At 50.6% G+C, this 14,618-nt stretch overlaps 1 protein-coding gene across 2 annotated transcripts in view; it reads right to left on the minus strand.

Annotated features, from left to right (window-relative positions):
* Positions 1-14,618, minus strand: part of DSCAML1 (DS cell adhesion molecule like 1) — a 369,715-nt gene that overhangs the window by 93,194 nt on the left and 261,903 nt on the right. For both annotated transcript variants that reach the window (XM_086339404.1, XM_086339406.1), the window contains one exon: positions 5,526-5,672. In XM_086339404.1, the coding sequence (XP_086195530.1) occupies positions 5,526-5,672 (147 nt within the window). The remainder of the gene's footprint in view (positions 1-5,525; positions 5,673-14,618) is intronic.

Consider the following 14,618-nt stretch of genomic DNA (forward strand, 5'->3'; position numbering starts at 1 on the left):
AGATCACAGAGTGAAAAGGGAGTCCCCTCGCTCCGCCTCCAGTTCCCTATTTCCCTCCCAGAGGCAACCACCGTTGCCGCCCTCGGGCCCCCCCCCCCCAACCCCGACAGCTCTTGCCAGCAGCCGTCTGCACCAGGCCATGTATCCGGTTTCCCTGGAAGCTCCTTGAGGCAGTGCTGATCCCCTGTGGCATCCCCACGTGCCTGGCGCAGAGCAGGGCTGCCCGAGCCATAGACATCCGAGGGAGGGTGAATGGGGGCACATGGGCAGGGGGTGGGCCAGCGGTCTGCCTTTTCCACATTGCGGAACTTCATAGGCTCATGGAACAGTAGAGCCGACTTATGGACTTGGAAAGTGAAAGTGAAGTTGCTCAGTTGTGTCTGACTCTTTGTGACCCCATGGACTGTAGCCCGCCAGGCTCTGCTGTCCATGGGATTCTCCAGGCAAGAATACTGATGTGGATTGCCATTTCCTTCTCCAGGGGATTTTCCCAACCCAGGGATCGAACCTGGGTTTCCCGCATTGCAGGAGGATTCTTTACCCTCTGAGCCACTAGGGGGAGGTCCTTAGGGACTTGGAGGGCACACACAGATGGGGACCCTGAGACCAGAGAGGTGCAGTGACCTGCCCAGGATCCCACTGCAGAGCCAGGATCTAAAACCAGGTCTCCCCATGCTTGTTCAGTAAACGCGGTCTGAGACGGAACAATCTAACACTGGATCTGGCTCCAGGGTGAGTGGTGAGTGCTGACACCCTGCTGGCCCCTCCTTGATGAACCGGGAAATGTCCTCTGTTCTCGGCTCACCCTGTGACTGCCCCCCACCCGCCCCCTTGGAGAGGGGCTGTGCTTGGAAGGCTCCTCCCTGCAGAAGGCTCTCTGCTCTTTTCCCACCCTCCAAGGCTTCTCACAAGCAGCCGGGGAGTGGGAATCAGGCGACCCTGATGCCAGTGGCCGGGGTCACTGCTGAGCTGGGTGACCTTGGGTGGGTGGGTAGGGGTGTCTTATGACCTCCCAGAGTCTGAGTTTCCTGCACGCAGAGGTGACACTACCATCTCCAGATCTCCCCAGGCTGTGTGGGCAACAAAGCACAACGTATGTCAAAGAGCCAGGCTGACGCCGAACCGCCACGCAGATGTGCCGGGCGATTACTATTCCGTGCCCGCCCGCCTGCCCCGCCAGCTTCTGCGGCCTCTTCCCCTACAACCCTGTGGGAACGGTTGGGATAAACAAACCTGGTGCCAAGGAAGAATTACTCAACGTGACACTTAATTGATGCAAAATACACAAATTCTGTGGCACACCGCAGAATTTACAAGCAGAGGGGCCAACGGGGCGGTGGAGGAAGGGGCGGGGGTGGTGGGGGGCGGTGGGAGGGAATTAATCACCGAGTCTCAGGCGTGAAATTAAATTCTGAAGGAAAGAAACCTCTTTCATTACTCGGGAGCAGAAGTAAAATGCCGTGGCGTGTACGGCGACAGCCTGGGGGGATCGGGTGCTGCCAGGGCTGGTGCAGGGCTCGGGGAGACAGATGGCCCGGCCCTGAGAAATCTCTAGGGCCGAGGCGGGGCTGCTGTGAGGGGGTCAGGGTGCCCTGGAGTTGGGGGGATGCTGCTGGGACCTCCCCCAGCTGGCTGAACAATGCCGCCCTGGAACATGGCTTCTGCACCCGGCTTGGCAGCCCGTGAGCTGGGGAACCCGGGTGTAGCCTCTCAGCCTCTCTGGTCACTCTTTATGAATGGAGGTCCCCTCCTTTATGAATGCAGATGAAGGTGCCTACTCCACAGAGAAGATGCTCAGGACAGCACTGGGTAATAAAGTCTAAAAAGCACCTCAATGTGTCGAATGGTTATTAGGCCTTTTTTGAGGGGGCTCAGACTTTCCTTGCATCTGCCTCTGCTCAGGTGAAAGCTGATCCCTACCCTCGACTCAGGGAATGGATCTGAGATTTGAGGTCGGGGGGCTGTGGCCTGAGCACCCCCCTGGCACGAATTCCCCTCTGCACTGCCTTGCCTGGGTATCAGTCGCATTTCTGCCAAGACAAGTAGCGCATAGACTTCCTCGTCACGTCGCATCACATCAGGGCCCGAGTCAGTCCTGGGGCCCCTTCCCCGGGGCACCTCTGCACTCCCAGCGGCCTCCTCTGGGTCTCTGTCTCCCTGCCGCGGTCGTCTTGTCCACCCTCACCTCTCTGGTAGGTTTCTGTTTTCCTCTGTCCCCTGTCTTGCTCCCTCTGTGCCCATGTCTCTCCTCTTTTGTCATCCGGGTGCCTCCCTGTCTTTGCTTCTCTGTTTATCTGGGCTTTATCTCTGAGTCTCTGAGTGGCATATCCCATTCTCCACGCCCCCCAGCCCCAGCTGGCAGGCATTCGCCACAGCCCCCCAGAGGGAGAAGGGTTGGCATATCCTCCAGTCCCCCCCCCCCCCATTTTTTGGCTGCACCATGTGGCATGTGGGATCTTCATTCCCCTACCAGGGATGCAACCTGCACCCCCTATGCTGGAAGTGCAGAGTCTTAACCACTGGACCACCAGGGAAGGCCCTCTTCTAGTTTAAAGGGTGTCTTTTTGGAGGGACAAGAGCAGAAGTAAGATCAGTAGGATGAAGGGGCTAAATATTCATGCAAGGGCAAGCAACAGCCCAGCAGGATGGGGGACTCGATGCCATGTGAGAGGCATGCAAATGAGATGCAAAACACCATACCCACAAGTCCCTGTAATTCGGAAGGGAGCCACTGGCACGTTTGGGAACTGGGCTGCAGATGGCAAGGTCTAGCCACAAAGGTGGGGCCACACTGTGCAGTCCCATCTCCTCCCCACGCGACAGCGCAGTTTCACTTGGCATTGGCTAGTTTTAACCACAAATATTGACTTAGCACCTACTATGTGCCAGGCACAGGCCCAAGCTTTGGAGACACATGAGAGAAAAAGAGAGCCCGATCCTTGCTCTCCTGGCTTCTGGTCTTGCTCCCCAAATGCACCAGGCAAATAAGAGGGGGCCCTTGATACAGTCACCTGCTGGTCAGGGTGCTGCTGCTGCTGCTAAGTCGCTTCAGTCGCGTCCGACTCTGTGCAACTCCATAGACGGCAGCCCACCAGGCTGCCCCGTCCCTGGGATTCTCCAGGCAAAAACACTGGAGTGGGTTGCCATTTCCTTCTCCAATGCGTGAAAGTGAAAAGTGAAAGTGAAGTCGCTCAGTCGTGTCCGACTCTTAGTGACCCCATGGATTACAGCCTACCAGGCTCCTCCGCCCATGGGATTTTCCAGGCAAGAGTACTGGAGTGGGGTGCCATTGCCTTCTCTGGCTGGTCAGGGTAATCCTCCCCAAATCACAGGAGAGAGATAGACGGAATCTGAGAAGTCACCTCACAGACAGAGAGAACAAACATATGGACACCAAGAGGGGGAGGAGGGTGGGATGGACTGGGAGATTGGGATCGGCATATATACACCACTGTGTATAAAACAGATAACTAATGAGAACCGACTGTATAGCACAGGAAACTACTCAGTGCTTGGTGGTCACCTTAATGGGAAAGAAATCCAAAAAAAAGCTGAGATATGTGTATACATAGAGCTGATTCACTTTGCTGTACAGTAGAAATGAATACAACATTGGAAAGCAGCTATATAAGCTATATGTTAGTTGCTCAGTCATGTCTAACTCTCTGCAACCCCATCGACTGTAGACTGCCAGGCTCCTCTGTCCATGGAATTCTCCAGGCAAGAATACTGGAGTGGGTTGCCATTTTCTCCTGCAGGGGATCTTCCAGACCCAGGGATTGAACCCAGGTCTCCTCCATAGCAGGCATATTCTGAGCCACCAGGGAAGCCCAAAGCAACTATACTCCACACACACACAAAAAAAAATGGAATTTGAGAAGTCACCTAATCTAGCTTGTTTTTACAGAGACCCAAAGGGGTTGAGCGATTTGGTGGTACTAGTCTCCAAACCAGGTGTTCTGACAATCAGTTCATCTTCCTTCCAGAAGCTACTCTGACCCCGCTTCCATAAGAGCAGGGATCTTCAAATTGCAGGTCACACACGGTTAGGAAGTGATGGAATCCATGTGGTGAGTGGTGACCAGCATTTAGATAAACCGAGACAGGATAGAGTAGAATAGGAAATATCAGAGTGCGTCACAGTGCGTCTGGTAGGAAACACCAGCATGCATGGCACCGGTGATGATGTCTGAGGATCACTGTCAAGAGTCTGAAAAGTGCTACTCCAGGAGGCCTCCCCTGAAGAGCGCCAGGTGACCTTTCCTCTGTAACTGGGGCATCTGCATGGTGTTCAATTAGCCCCTTCCATGGGGGTCTGTGGCTGGAGGATGTGAATTCTGGCTGTGCCTCCCACTGGTTAAACAGTTGGGATAAGTGGCTTGGCTTCCCTAAGGTCTGATTTTCTTACCTATAGAAGTACGGAGCGCAGTGCACACCTCACCCGGCTATGATAGTGCCTAAGAGACAGTACAGAAATGAAATTTCTGGCACATGGAGATTCAGGAAATAGCAGCTTCCATCCTTCTGTAAGAAGCTATAATCATTCCAGAAAAAAGATCCTTTACTTAATTTAGAGATTTTTTTTTTACCTGTGTTTGTCTACTTTCAAATGTTGTGAGGTAGGCTATAATAAAAGATACGAGCACATGTGCTCAGTCGCTTCAGTCGTATCCGACTCCGCGACGCTATGGACTGTAGCCTGCCAGGCTCCTCTGTCTATGGGATTCTCCAGGCAAGAATACTGGAGTGGGTTTCCATGCCCTTCTCCAGTGGATATCCTCCACCCAGGGGTCAAACCTGTGTCTCCTGAAGCCACTACATTGCAGACTGATTCTTAACCACTAAGCCACTGGGGAAGCCCCTAATGAAAGATATATATGTATTCAAAAATAAATAAACTAATAGAATCTTAAAAAAAATAGAGACACAAGGAAATACAAAGTCTCCCTAATCCAATCAAATCCAATCATTATTGCGTTGGAGCAGTAGATTATATCTATGAGCTTCCAGGCGTCAAAGGCAAAAAAAGGAGAGGGGATGGGCTCCATATCCCCCAGTATTTGATAAATGGTACAGTGGTAAAGAATCTGCCTGCCAACGCAGGAGACGTGGGTTTGATCTCTGGGTCAGAAAGATCCCCTGGAGAAGGAAATGGCTACCCACTTCAGTGTTCTTGCCTGGAATATCCCATGGACAGAGGAGGCTGGAGGCTACAGTCCATGGGGTTACAAAGAAATGGACATGACTGAGTGACTAAACAAAATCAACCAACAGTTCTTCAGGGGCATTCAGCTTTCTCAGGTAGACGCCTGAAAAGAACTGAAGTGCAGAGTTCTTTATATGAGACATATCCCAGATCAAACCAGATGAGGTCTGCTCGGTGCTTTCTGTGCCTGTGTTCCTGAATCTGCTCCTCCTGAATGCCCTGATTACACGGCAGACTCCCTGCTCCATGGTGTCAGCACGCCCACCCGGTCTCAGGGGCAGGCCGGTGCCCGCCCTTCCTCTCCAGCCCTCTGGCCTACCTGTCACAGAGAGGCGGGCCCCGTTGCTCTGCCGGGTCTCCCCGCTATACTTGTGCTTGGTGATGCAGCGGTAGGTGGAGAGGGCGTCCTCCTTCTGCACGTCGGAGATGTACAGCCCGCCGTGGGAAGTGATAAGAAACCTGTTCTCTGGAGACATAATCAGGACACAGTTGATTACTTCTCTGGCGGGATCTGCCCCCAGAAGCAACTCGGGCCTGGAGCTGGACTTCTGCTCAGCCGGGTTGCCCTGTTCCCTGGGGGATGGGAGATGATGGGGAAAGGGGGCTGAAGCTGTGAGGAGAGCATCTCTCACAGATGAGCATTTTCCATGTGTAAACAAAGAGAAATCACGATAATTATTCCTTTAAGTGTAGATGCTTCAGCTTTTCACAGGAAGATGCTGGGCTTCGGAGTCAAGATCTGGGTTCCAATCTGACTCTTCCACTTATTAGCTGTGTGCCTGTGGGAAAGTTAATTAACCTCTCTGAGTCTTATCTGCACAACAGAGTGTAAACACTACTTCATGGAGTGGATATAATGATGACAAAAACAATAAAGTGTCTGGCACTCAGCAAGTGCTCAATTATGGAGCAACAGTCCTCCTCTTTCCTATCTCTTGGCGAGAGTTTGCAAAGCTTTAACAATCATTGCTTGTTTCTTCTTACAACTGTTTGAGGTGTCATCCCCATTTTAAAATCACACAGGCAGTAAGTGGATCAGAACTCAGGCCTTTCGCCAGCTCCTAGCTCTCCCTCTGCACTGAGCCAAACAAGCCTAAATCCTTTTCCTTCAATGTCAGTTATTTATTCACTCAAGAAACAATTACTGAGACTAAGTTATACTAAGAGAGGGGGTGTGGAGATGCAGATCTACGATGCTAATTCATCATGCAGTTCTTTTTTTAAAAAAATTATTTATTTATTTATTTTGCTTATTTGGCTGTGCCAGGTCTTAGCTGTGGCATGCAGGATCCTTAGTTGTGGCATGGGGGATCCAGTTCCCTAACCAAGGATCGAACCCAGGCCCCTTGCATTGGGAACACAGAGTCTTAGCCAGTGGACCACTGGGGAAGTCCCCATCATGCAAGGCAAAGGCGCTTGCACTGTTTTACTTTCCCTGTCCTCTCTGTAGTCTCACTGCCGTGACTTGGCTGGGAAGTGGAAAGGACAGAGTAGTCTCACCCATCTGGCTGATTATAAGACTCTACTGCGAGGTAGAGTGGATTTCCTCATCCAAGATCCTAAGGCAAACCCTGAACTTGAGCTAGTTATGGCTGTTTTTTTTTTTTTTTTTTTTTTAGGGCTGATTTTAAAATGGGGAGAATATGGACTCAAGGTTGGGGAAAGGCTTGTATTTGGCTTTGGGACTCTCTAAGCTTATGGTCTCCCACCCAAGATCCAGCCAGATTGAGATGGAGAGGCTAACCTAGGGTCCCTCAGCCTTGCTCTCTGAGGGCATAGCTGCTTCCCCAGGCAGACACAGAAGAGCCCAGGCTGCCATTTCCACCAGAGGGGGCATCAGAATCAGGACAGTGATGATGACTTATAAGAAAGCTGCTGGAGAGAGGGTAATGCTGACCTCAGACAAAGGACTTGCTAACACCAGACTGCCAGGCTTTCACAAGGAAACATTTTGGGGAGCCCCATCCACTTCAAATCCTGTTATTTGAGGTCTGCTTCCTCCCACCTGGGGGCTGAGTGAGCCCTCTCAGTCAAGAGCTCTGACACTCTCCGGTTAGTATTCTGTGGTGTCTCATCCTGCCAAGCAAAAGCCCAAGATCTCAGCACCATGGACAGGGACCTCCTGAAAGGACATTTTCCAACAATGAAACCTGTAGATCTGCAGGGTTGAAAAGCTGAATGCATTTGACTGCATCTTTGACAAAGCTTCTCTGGCTTTCATGTGAATACCTCCAGGGCTGGGGAACTCACTACCTCATTCAGTGACCCACTGCAAAGTTGACGGTGCTGACTTTGAGAAAGATCTTCCTTGGTCACAACTGGTCTCCATGGGTCCTGGTTTCTACTCATTGGAGCCCTACAGAGCAGCCTAAACTCATGTGACTGATACACTCCCTCACACACTGGAAGGCAGCAATCAGGCTGTTTGACTTTTCATGAGTCTTAAGGATTATATTTTTTAATTGTTATAGAGTAGGGTTTCAAACAGCTTCTTCAATCTAGTTGATCTCTGGCTTCTTAATAAACTTTGGTTTATCTACAAATTTCTTAATTTTTCCTCCCTCTTTCCCACTTCCCCCACCCCCCCTTTTCTTCTCCTCTCCCTTCCATATATCTTTGTACATGACTAGGCCTCCTGGAGAAGGAAATGGCAGCCCACCCCAATATGCTTGCTGGGAAATACCATGGACAGAAGAGCCTGGCGAACTACAGTCCAAGGGGTCACAAAGAGTCAGACACGATTTAGAGACTGAACAGCCGACCTGCTAGGTGCCAGACATTTTGCTGAGGGTGGGGTCTAACAAACAGCTTATCTGAGCAGGGCAGAATAGAGCAGGGCTACCAACTACCCACCTAAGCTGCATTAACTTTTCAGGGGGAATTGAGTAGGGATGAGGGGAAAGATCAATTTTACTACTGCTTCATACTCTGATTTAAAGGTCCTTGTCATGTGTCCACAAGCTATACCTAGGCTACCTTCCTTCTCTCCACTCTTGGACACTCTTGGCTAAGTGGGTCTGGGTCCGGGACTTCATGCAGATCCCCACCGAGTAGCATCTTGTTGGATTTCCTTAGAGGAACACTTGGCCAGCTGGAAGGCTGCCTGGAGTTTGTGGACCCCCGCCCTGCCCCCTCCAACACGAAGACCATGCCGTGTAGACCCCCACTCAGCACTGTGGGTAAAAAAAGAAAAGGAGGCAGGAAGGAGCCGGCTCTGCTGCCAGCAGTCAGAGGACCCGCAGGAAGCATGGAGGAAGCCAGGCTCCCCACCCAGACTCTGCACCTGCCGCTTTGTCTCCATGTTGTGACATCCCAAAGTCAAACGTGGAAGCACTCTTGTAATTTATTATGTAACTGCGGCTGGAATGCAGGACGACTGGAGGGTGTTGCTGCCAATCAGAAGTACGAGGGTTGGAGGTGGTGGGATGAGGAAAAACAGGAAACGCCCGAAAATCAGCCCTAGTGGCCCACAGGTGCTCCAGCCTGGATAGCAAGGACCCTGTTATCCTCAGATCGACACCAGCAATGGTGCACTTGGCCCTGAGGAATTTTAAGTTGGGGAGGGGTGCTGTGGTGATGGTGGTGGGGATCTGAGGTTTCTATAGCAACAAGCAGCTGCTGCATCTGATGTTTCACATCCTTCATTGTCCTCATTTTCCCCCTCCCTTCCCCCCTTCTTGTGCATATTTAATTGCAGTAACATTTCCAGATACAGTGTATCGCTCCTCCTGAAACAAAGGCAGGCTGCAGTCAGGGGGATGCATGGCGAGCAAGAGGGGAAGGAGGAATCAGGGGTATTATGTTAATCCCCACTGGGGGGACGTGTGCGACATCAGTTCTGCATGTTTGATGAGAATCAGATGATGGGCCCTGCTGGGGAAGGATGGAGAAGGGGGCCTGTGGAGTGAGAGGCATTCGGTGTGGAGGGGGAGGAGGCACAGTCCGCTGGTGGGGGGTTCAGAGGGTCCGGGACTCCAAACACAGCTAGCCTCCGAGGCTGGCTCCAGGGGGCTGCCCTGGCAGTCTGGCAGCTCATCCTCTGCAGCCCAGTGGGACCACCTGTCCTTGGATTGGGGAGAGGAGCCATTATCATCCCAATGTCTTGGTTTCTCCTCCTTGGAGTAGGCTGCGTCCAGCTGGAGGAAAGATGGAGTGGTAGGCAGGACCACCATGTCTGGCCTCCACCCTGAGGCCACTTGGACATGTTTGTCTGGGAGTATTTTTGGTTGTTACCAAAACTTAGGGGTGTGCTAATGACATTTAGTGGTCAAGTCAGAGTGACAACAACTGTTGTACTCTAAATGTCAAGAGTGTGCTCACGGAGGGTCATTTTCCCTTAGGCTCTAGGACGAGGGCATGGAACTGTGCTGCAGTGTGGACTCTGCCTTTGGCGCTGCCTGTCTGTCACATCTCAAAGTCTGCAGTATGGTCTGTGAACACACCCAAGACCGGGGAGTGCTGTGTGTGGTTAATGAATCCTTTTCTTTTTATTATTACTTGAATACTCTACTATCCTTTCTCCTGGTGATCTGGTTTATGGAGCACCCATTACATGTTAGGCCAAGGACTTTATGAACATTATCTCATTTAATCCCCACACTCCTTTGGAATGGATATTATTGTTGTTACTAACCAAAGCACAGAGAGGTTAAATAAACCACCCACAGTCACACAGCAAATAAGGTGTAGCGCCTAGACCATTAGTCTACTTTCTACATTCCTCTAAAGCTCTGTGCTACGCTGACTCTCCCAGAATAACAGCACCTCTTATAGAGACACACATTTAGCCAGCCTCTGCTTGATTGCTTCTATCGGAGGGGTCTTCACTTCCTCACAAAGGCACACTCATCCATTCGATAGTTTGGCTCCATTTATCAAGTCTCCATGGAGCATCCCTGTGTGTTCAACTGGGTTCCACGGGGAAGTCCTGAATTTGGCTTCTGCCCTCTGGGATTCCACAGTTAGAAGAATGTTCTTCTACCAGGGATGCTTGAGCCTCTAGTAATGGGGGCTGGTAAAGGGTGTGGAGGGGGCTCAATGGAAGCCATTAGTGAGAAGAGGAAGATAAAGAGGGGCCAAGACACCCAGCATTGGGGACAAGCCCAGGACTGAGACTTAGGAGACTGAATTGGCACCCCAGCTTCGCCACTAATGAGGAGGCATATCCTGGGTGGAATAGTGTCCCCCACAAAAGTGTCCATACAGAGCTTGTGAATGCAAACAGAATCAAGTTAAAATGAGATCATAATAGAATAAGGTCAATCCCAAATCCAGTATGACTGATGTCCTTATAAGAAGAGGGAAATTTGGACACAGGCAGGGACATACAGGGAGAAGGCCTGTGAAGACGGAGGTGGAGATTGCAGTGATGTAACCATGAGCAGAGAAAACCAAGGACCGGACTTCCCTGGTGGTCCAGTGGTTAAGCCTCCATGCTTCCAATGTATGGGTTTGATATCTGGTTGGGGAACTAAGATCCCATATGTTGGGTGGCATGGTCAAAAAAAAAAAAAAGCCAAGGATTGCCAGTGACCCCAGAAACCAGACAAGAGGCAAGAAAAGATTCCTCACTGCCCGCCCCCCCACCACCCCCACCTCTGTGAGCCTGCAGAGGGAGCAGGGCCCTGCCCACACCTTGATCTTGGACTTTTGGCCTCCAGAATCGTGACACAGTGAATCTCTGTGGCTTTAAGCCACCCCTTTGTGGTCATTTGTTTAGGCAGCCCTGGGAAATGGATGCAGGGTGACCCGAGGGAAGTCCAGTCCTCTCTCAGGCCCTCAGCTTCCCCACCCGTACAAAGAGGGAAAAGGTGGAGGAGATATGTGTTTTTAACTATGTTTGTATATTAGAATCATCTAAGGAGCTTTTAAAATTAAACTCAGAATCTCTAGGGGTGTGGCCTGGAAATTGGTATTTTTAAAAAGCTTTCTGGGTGATGTAATGTGAAGCCAGGGTGGAGAACCACTGGATTAACTAAACTGTAAGGCCCTTCACTCTGACAGTGGATGTCTCTATATCACACCAGACTTCTCTGAGTCCCATTTCTGCTTCAGGAAAATGCAGATAATAAATAATAGGACTTAGGTCACACAGTTGTTGGAAGTATTGGAAGAACTAGATGAAAGATGAGTTACTGCATGGGACCGTCTCCAGCACTTGGGTGGTACTCGTTAAATGTCAGCACAAGTGGCTCCATCTCAAGAGATGGAGGGCTGGCCACTGTTGGGGGCTCTCTGCCCCCTCCCATGGCCAGGTTTCTTGCAGTCTCCCCCTTCCTCCCACGAACCTGGAACTAAAGGAGGCCCTTCTTGGCCATTCAGAGGCCCTGGACACAAGTGATAACTGAGCTGACAGCAACTTTTCTGTCTTTTTCCAAGAGGTCAGAGAGCTGGGCCTTGGAGACTCCCTGGAGCTGTAGTAATCACAGAGAGGTAATGCTCAGAAACCTCAGGGCTCCTGGCGGCCCTTGAAGGCTGGGGGAGAAAAATCTGCCCTCTGCAATGGTGGGCCCCTCTCTCTCCCTGCTCTCGGGAGGCGTGAGTTGGTAGGGAGAGGGTCCTAGGCAGAGGAGCGGGGGTGGTGAGGGTTTGCTGGAAGGTGTGAACTGGACAGATCCCACCCAGCCTCTAGAGCAAAGGAGGAGATGGAGCAGGACAGCAGCTTCTTTACTGGCCTCCCTGCTTCTGCTCCCACTCCATCTGTTCCCAGCAGGCCGCCAGAGTGATGCTTTAAAGCCTCAGTCAGATTCACGCAGCTCCTTTGCTTAAAGCCCTCCAATAGTTTCCCATTTCATTCAGTGCGAAAGCAGTGTTGGTTGCAAAATAGACCCTTGATAAATATCCCCAGAATGCAATGAATAAATACATGAGTGAATAAATGAAAGAAACTTCCCCAAATTCTACCGTTGTTTAATCCTCATGTGCGACTCAGAAAAACCAGCTCCCAGCTCTAAATTTGCCTCCTCCAGGAAGCCTTCCCAGACTAGCCCACTCCCATTTCTGAGTGTTTCTATGTCTGGAAAACCTCTTACCACTGCTAATCATTTCCTCTACTCAATTAGACCTTCAAAAATAACTATTTGTGAACATTCAAAAGTCAAGATTTAATGGTATGGTAATTCCTTAAAAAAATTAAAAATAGAATTACTATATGATCCAGCAATTCCACTTCTGGGAATATATCCAAAAGAATTGAAAGCAGGGTGTTGAAAAGATACCTGTTTACCCCTGTTCATAGCAGCATTACTCACAATAGCCAAGAGAAGGAAGCAAGACAAGTGTCCATTGATGGGTGAATGGATAAAGAAAATGAGGTCTATACATACAATGGAATATTACTCAGCCTTTAAAAGGAAGGAAATTCTGTCACATTGCTGTAACACAGACGAACCTTGAGGACATCATGTAAGTGAAATAAACCAGACACAAAGGGACAAATACAGTACGACCCTACTTATAAGAGGTACCTACAATAGTGAGATTCCTCGACACAGAGAGAATGGTGGTTGCCAAGGGCTAGACAGAGGGTGGAATGAGTTGTTTAACGTGTTTATTGCTGTTGTTCAGCCACCAAGTCGTGTCCAACTCTTTGGAACCCCATGGATTGCAGCAAGCCAGGCCTCCCTGTCCCTCACTAACTCCTGGAGTTTGCCCAAGTCCATGTCCATTGAATCAGTGTTACCATCCAACCTTCTCATCGGTGATGTTAAACATTAGTGAACTTTAAGCTGAAACGCTACTGAACACTTAAAATGGTTAAGATGTAAAATTTTACATTACATGTATTTTACCACAATTAACATGTTAAAAGTCAAGATTATGAAGAACTGGAATGAGTGTGTTTGATAGGTAGTGAGTGTCTTGTCACCAGAGGTAATTCAGTAGAGGCTGAAGAAGCACTGAGATACTGCAAAGAAGATGTAAGTATTAAGTGAGGGAAATAAACTGATACTCTTTAAGTTTCCTTCCTCCTAGCAATTTAAAAATTCTTAGCTTAAAGAAAGCTGAGTAGTGAGACCTCTTGAACATCATCTGTTACAGTGGTTTTTCAAGTCAAATCAGTGTGCATGTGCTCATTTCTACCCCCAGGCCTTTTGGGGTAGAAATGGCATGCTCTTTCCTTGACTCACACCCCGTCCCATTCAGTCTCAGCTGAAATGCCAGCTCCTTGGAGAGGCCTTGCCTGACCCCTTTATCAAAATTCTTGTCTTCAGAGCACATGGTGTTGAGAGAAGGAGTTATTTTAGCATCCAACTCCAGAACGTGCCTGGCTCACTAGATGCTCAGTTAGCATGTGCTGACTGAATGAATCCTGCAGCAGAGCAGGCATGCCCAATGGGCTGAGACCGCTGCACCTCAGGCCTGGGTCCTGCGCCGAGGTCCCTCCCACCCTGGGGTCTCTTCCCCCTCTAACCCCTGCTGCCACACTGCAATGATTTGGGCCGCTGCTCGCCCGTGAGGCCGCTGATCCTTGTCTCAGTCCCCTAGCTCCAAGCTGAGACACTAAAACCAGACTGAGCTAAAAAAAAAAAAAAAAAAAGGAGATAAACAGTGACCAGAGCTGGGCAATCTGGAGTGTACACCTTGGCTGACTCATCTTCAGGGTCAGCCCCCAACCCAGGGGGTGACTCTACACTGCCTAGGAGCTCCTAAAACACGTGGGGACCCACGGAGGCTAGGCCCAGGGAGAGGGAGGGACAAGGACACCTCCTCTCTAGCTGGCCTGAAGCTCAACCCCCATTATCCGTCCCTGATCAAGACCTGCCTCCTCCTTAGGAGACTGGAGCAGAAACGCTGCCCTCGCCCACTAACAGAGCTCGCTGTTCCAGGATGGAACCACATGAGAGTCCCAGGGGCCGACAGTCAGACGAGGTAACGTAATACAGCCATGGTGGCAGCGTGGCACCCCGCCCCTCTGCAAACAGGTGGGCTCAAGAACTGAACTGCCCTGAGTGACTCCGTCTCTCCTGCCTTGGGGTGAGTTCAGTCTGCTGCATCTTAGAGGCTTCCAGAGCTGGGCCTTTGAGAAAGGAACCTTGTGTCCAGGGACCTGTAGCAGCTTGTTGTTGTTCAGTCGTGTCTGACTCTTTGTGACCCCATGGACCGTAGCCCGCCAGGCTCCTCTGTCCATGGGGATTCTCCAGGCAAGAGTACTGGAGTGGGTTGCCATTTCCTCCTTCAGGGGATCTTCCCCAGGGATCGACTCCACGTCTTCAGCATCTGCAGGTGGGAGCCACCAGGGAAGGCCCACGCAGCAGCTCAGGAGGGGCCTGTGCTACAGTGGGTATATGGAGCACTGTGTTTGGAGTCAGAAATGGGAGATTTGAGACCTACCAACCTACCGATGTGTGGATTTAGGAAAACCCCTTAATGTTTCTGGGATTCTGATCTCTCATCTCCAAACTGGGGACCC

Source organism: Bos grunniens, chromosome 15 (genome assembly GCF_055505025.1).
Source record: "Bos grunniens cultivar Pamir isolate PY7600 chromosome 15, Bosgru_T2T1.0, whole genome shotgun sequence".
NCBI classification, from domain to species: domain Eukaryota; kingdom Metazoa; phylum Chordata; class Mammalia; order Artiodactyla; family Bovidae; genus Bos; species Bos grunniens.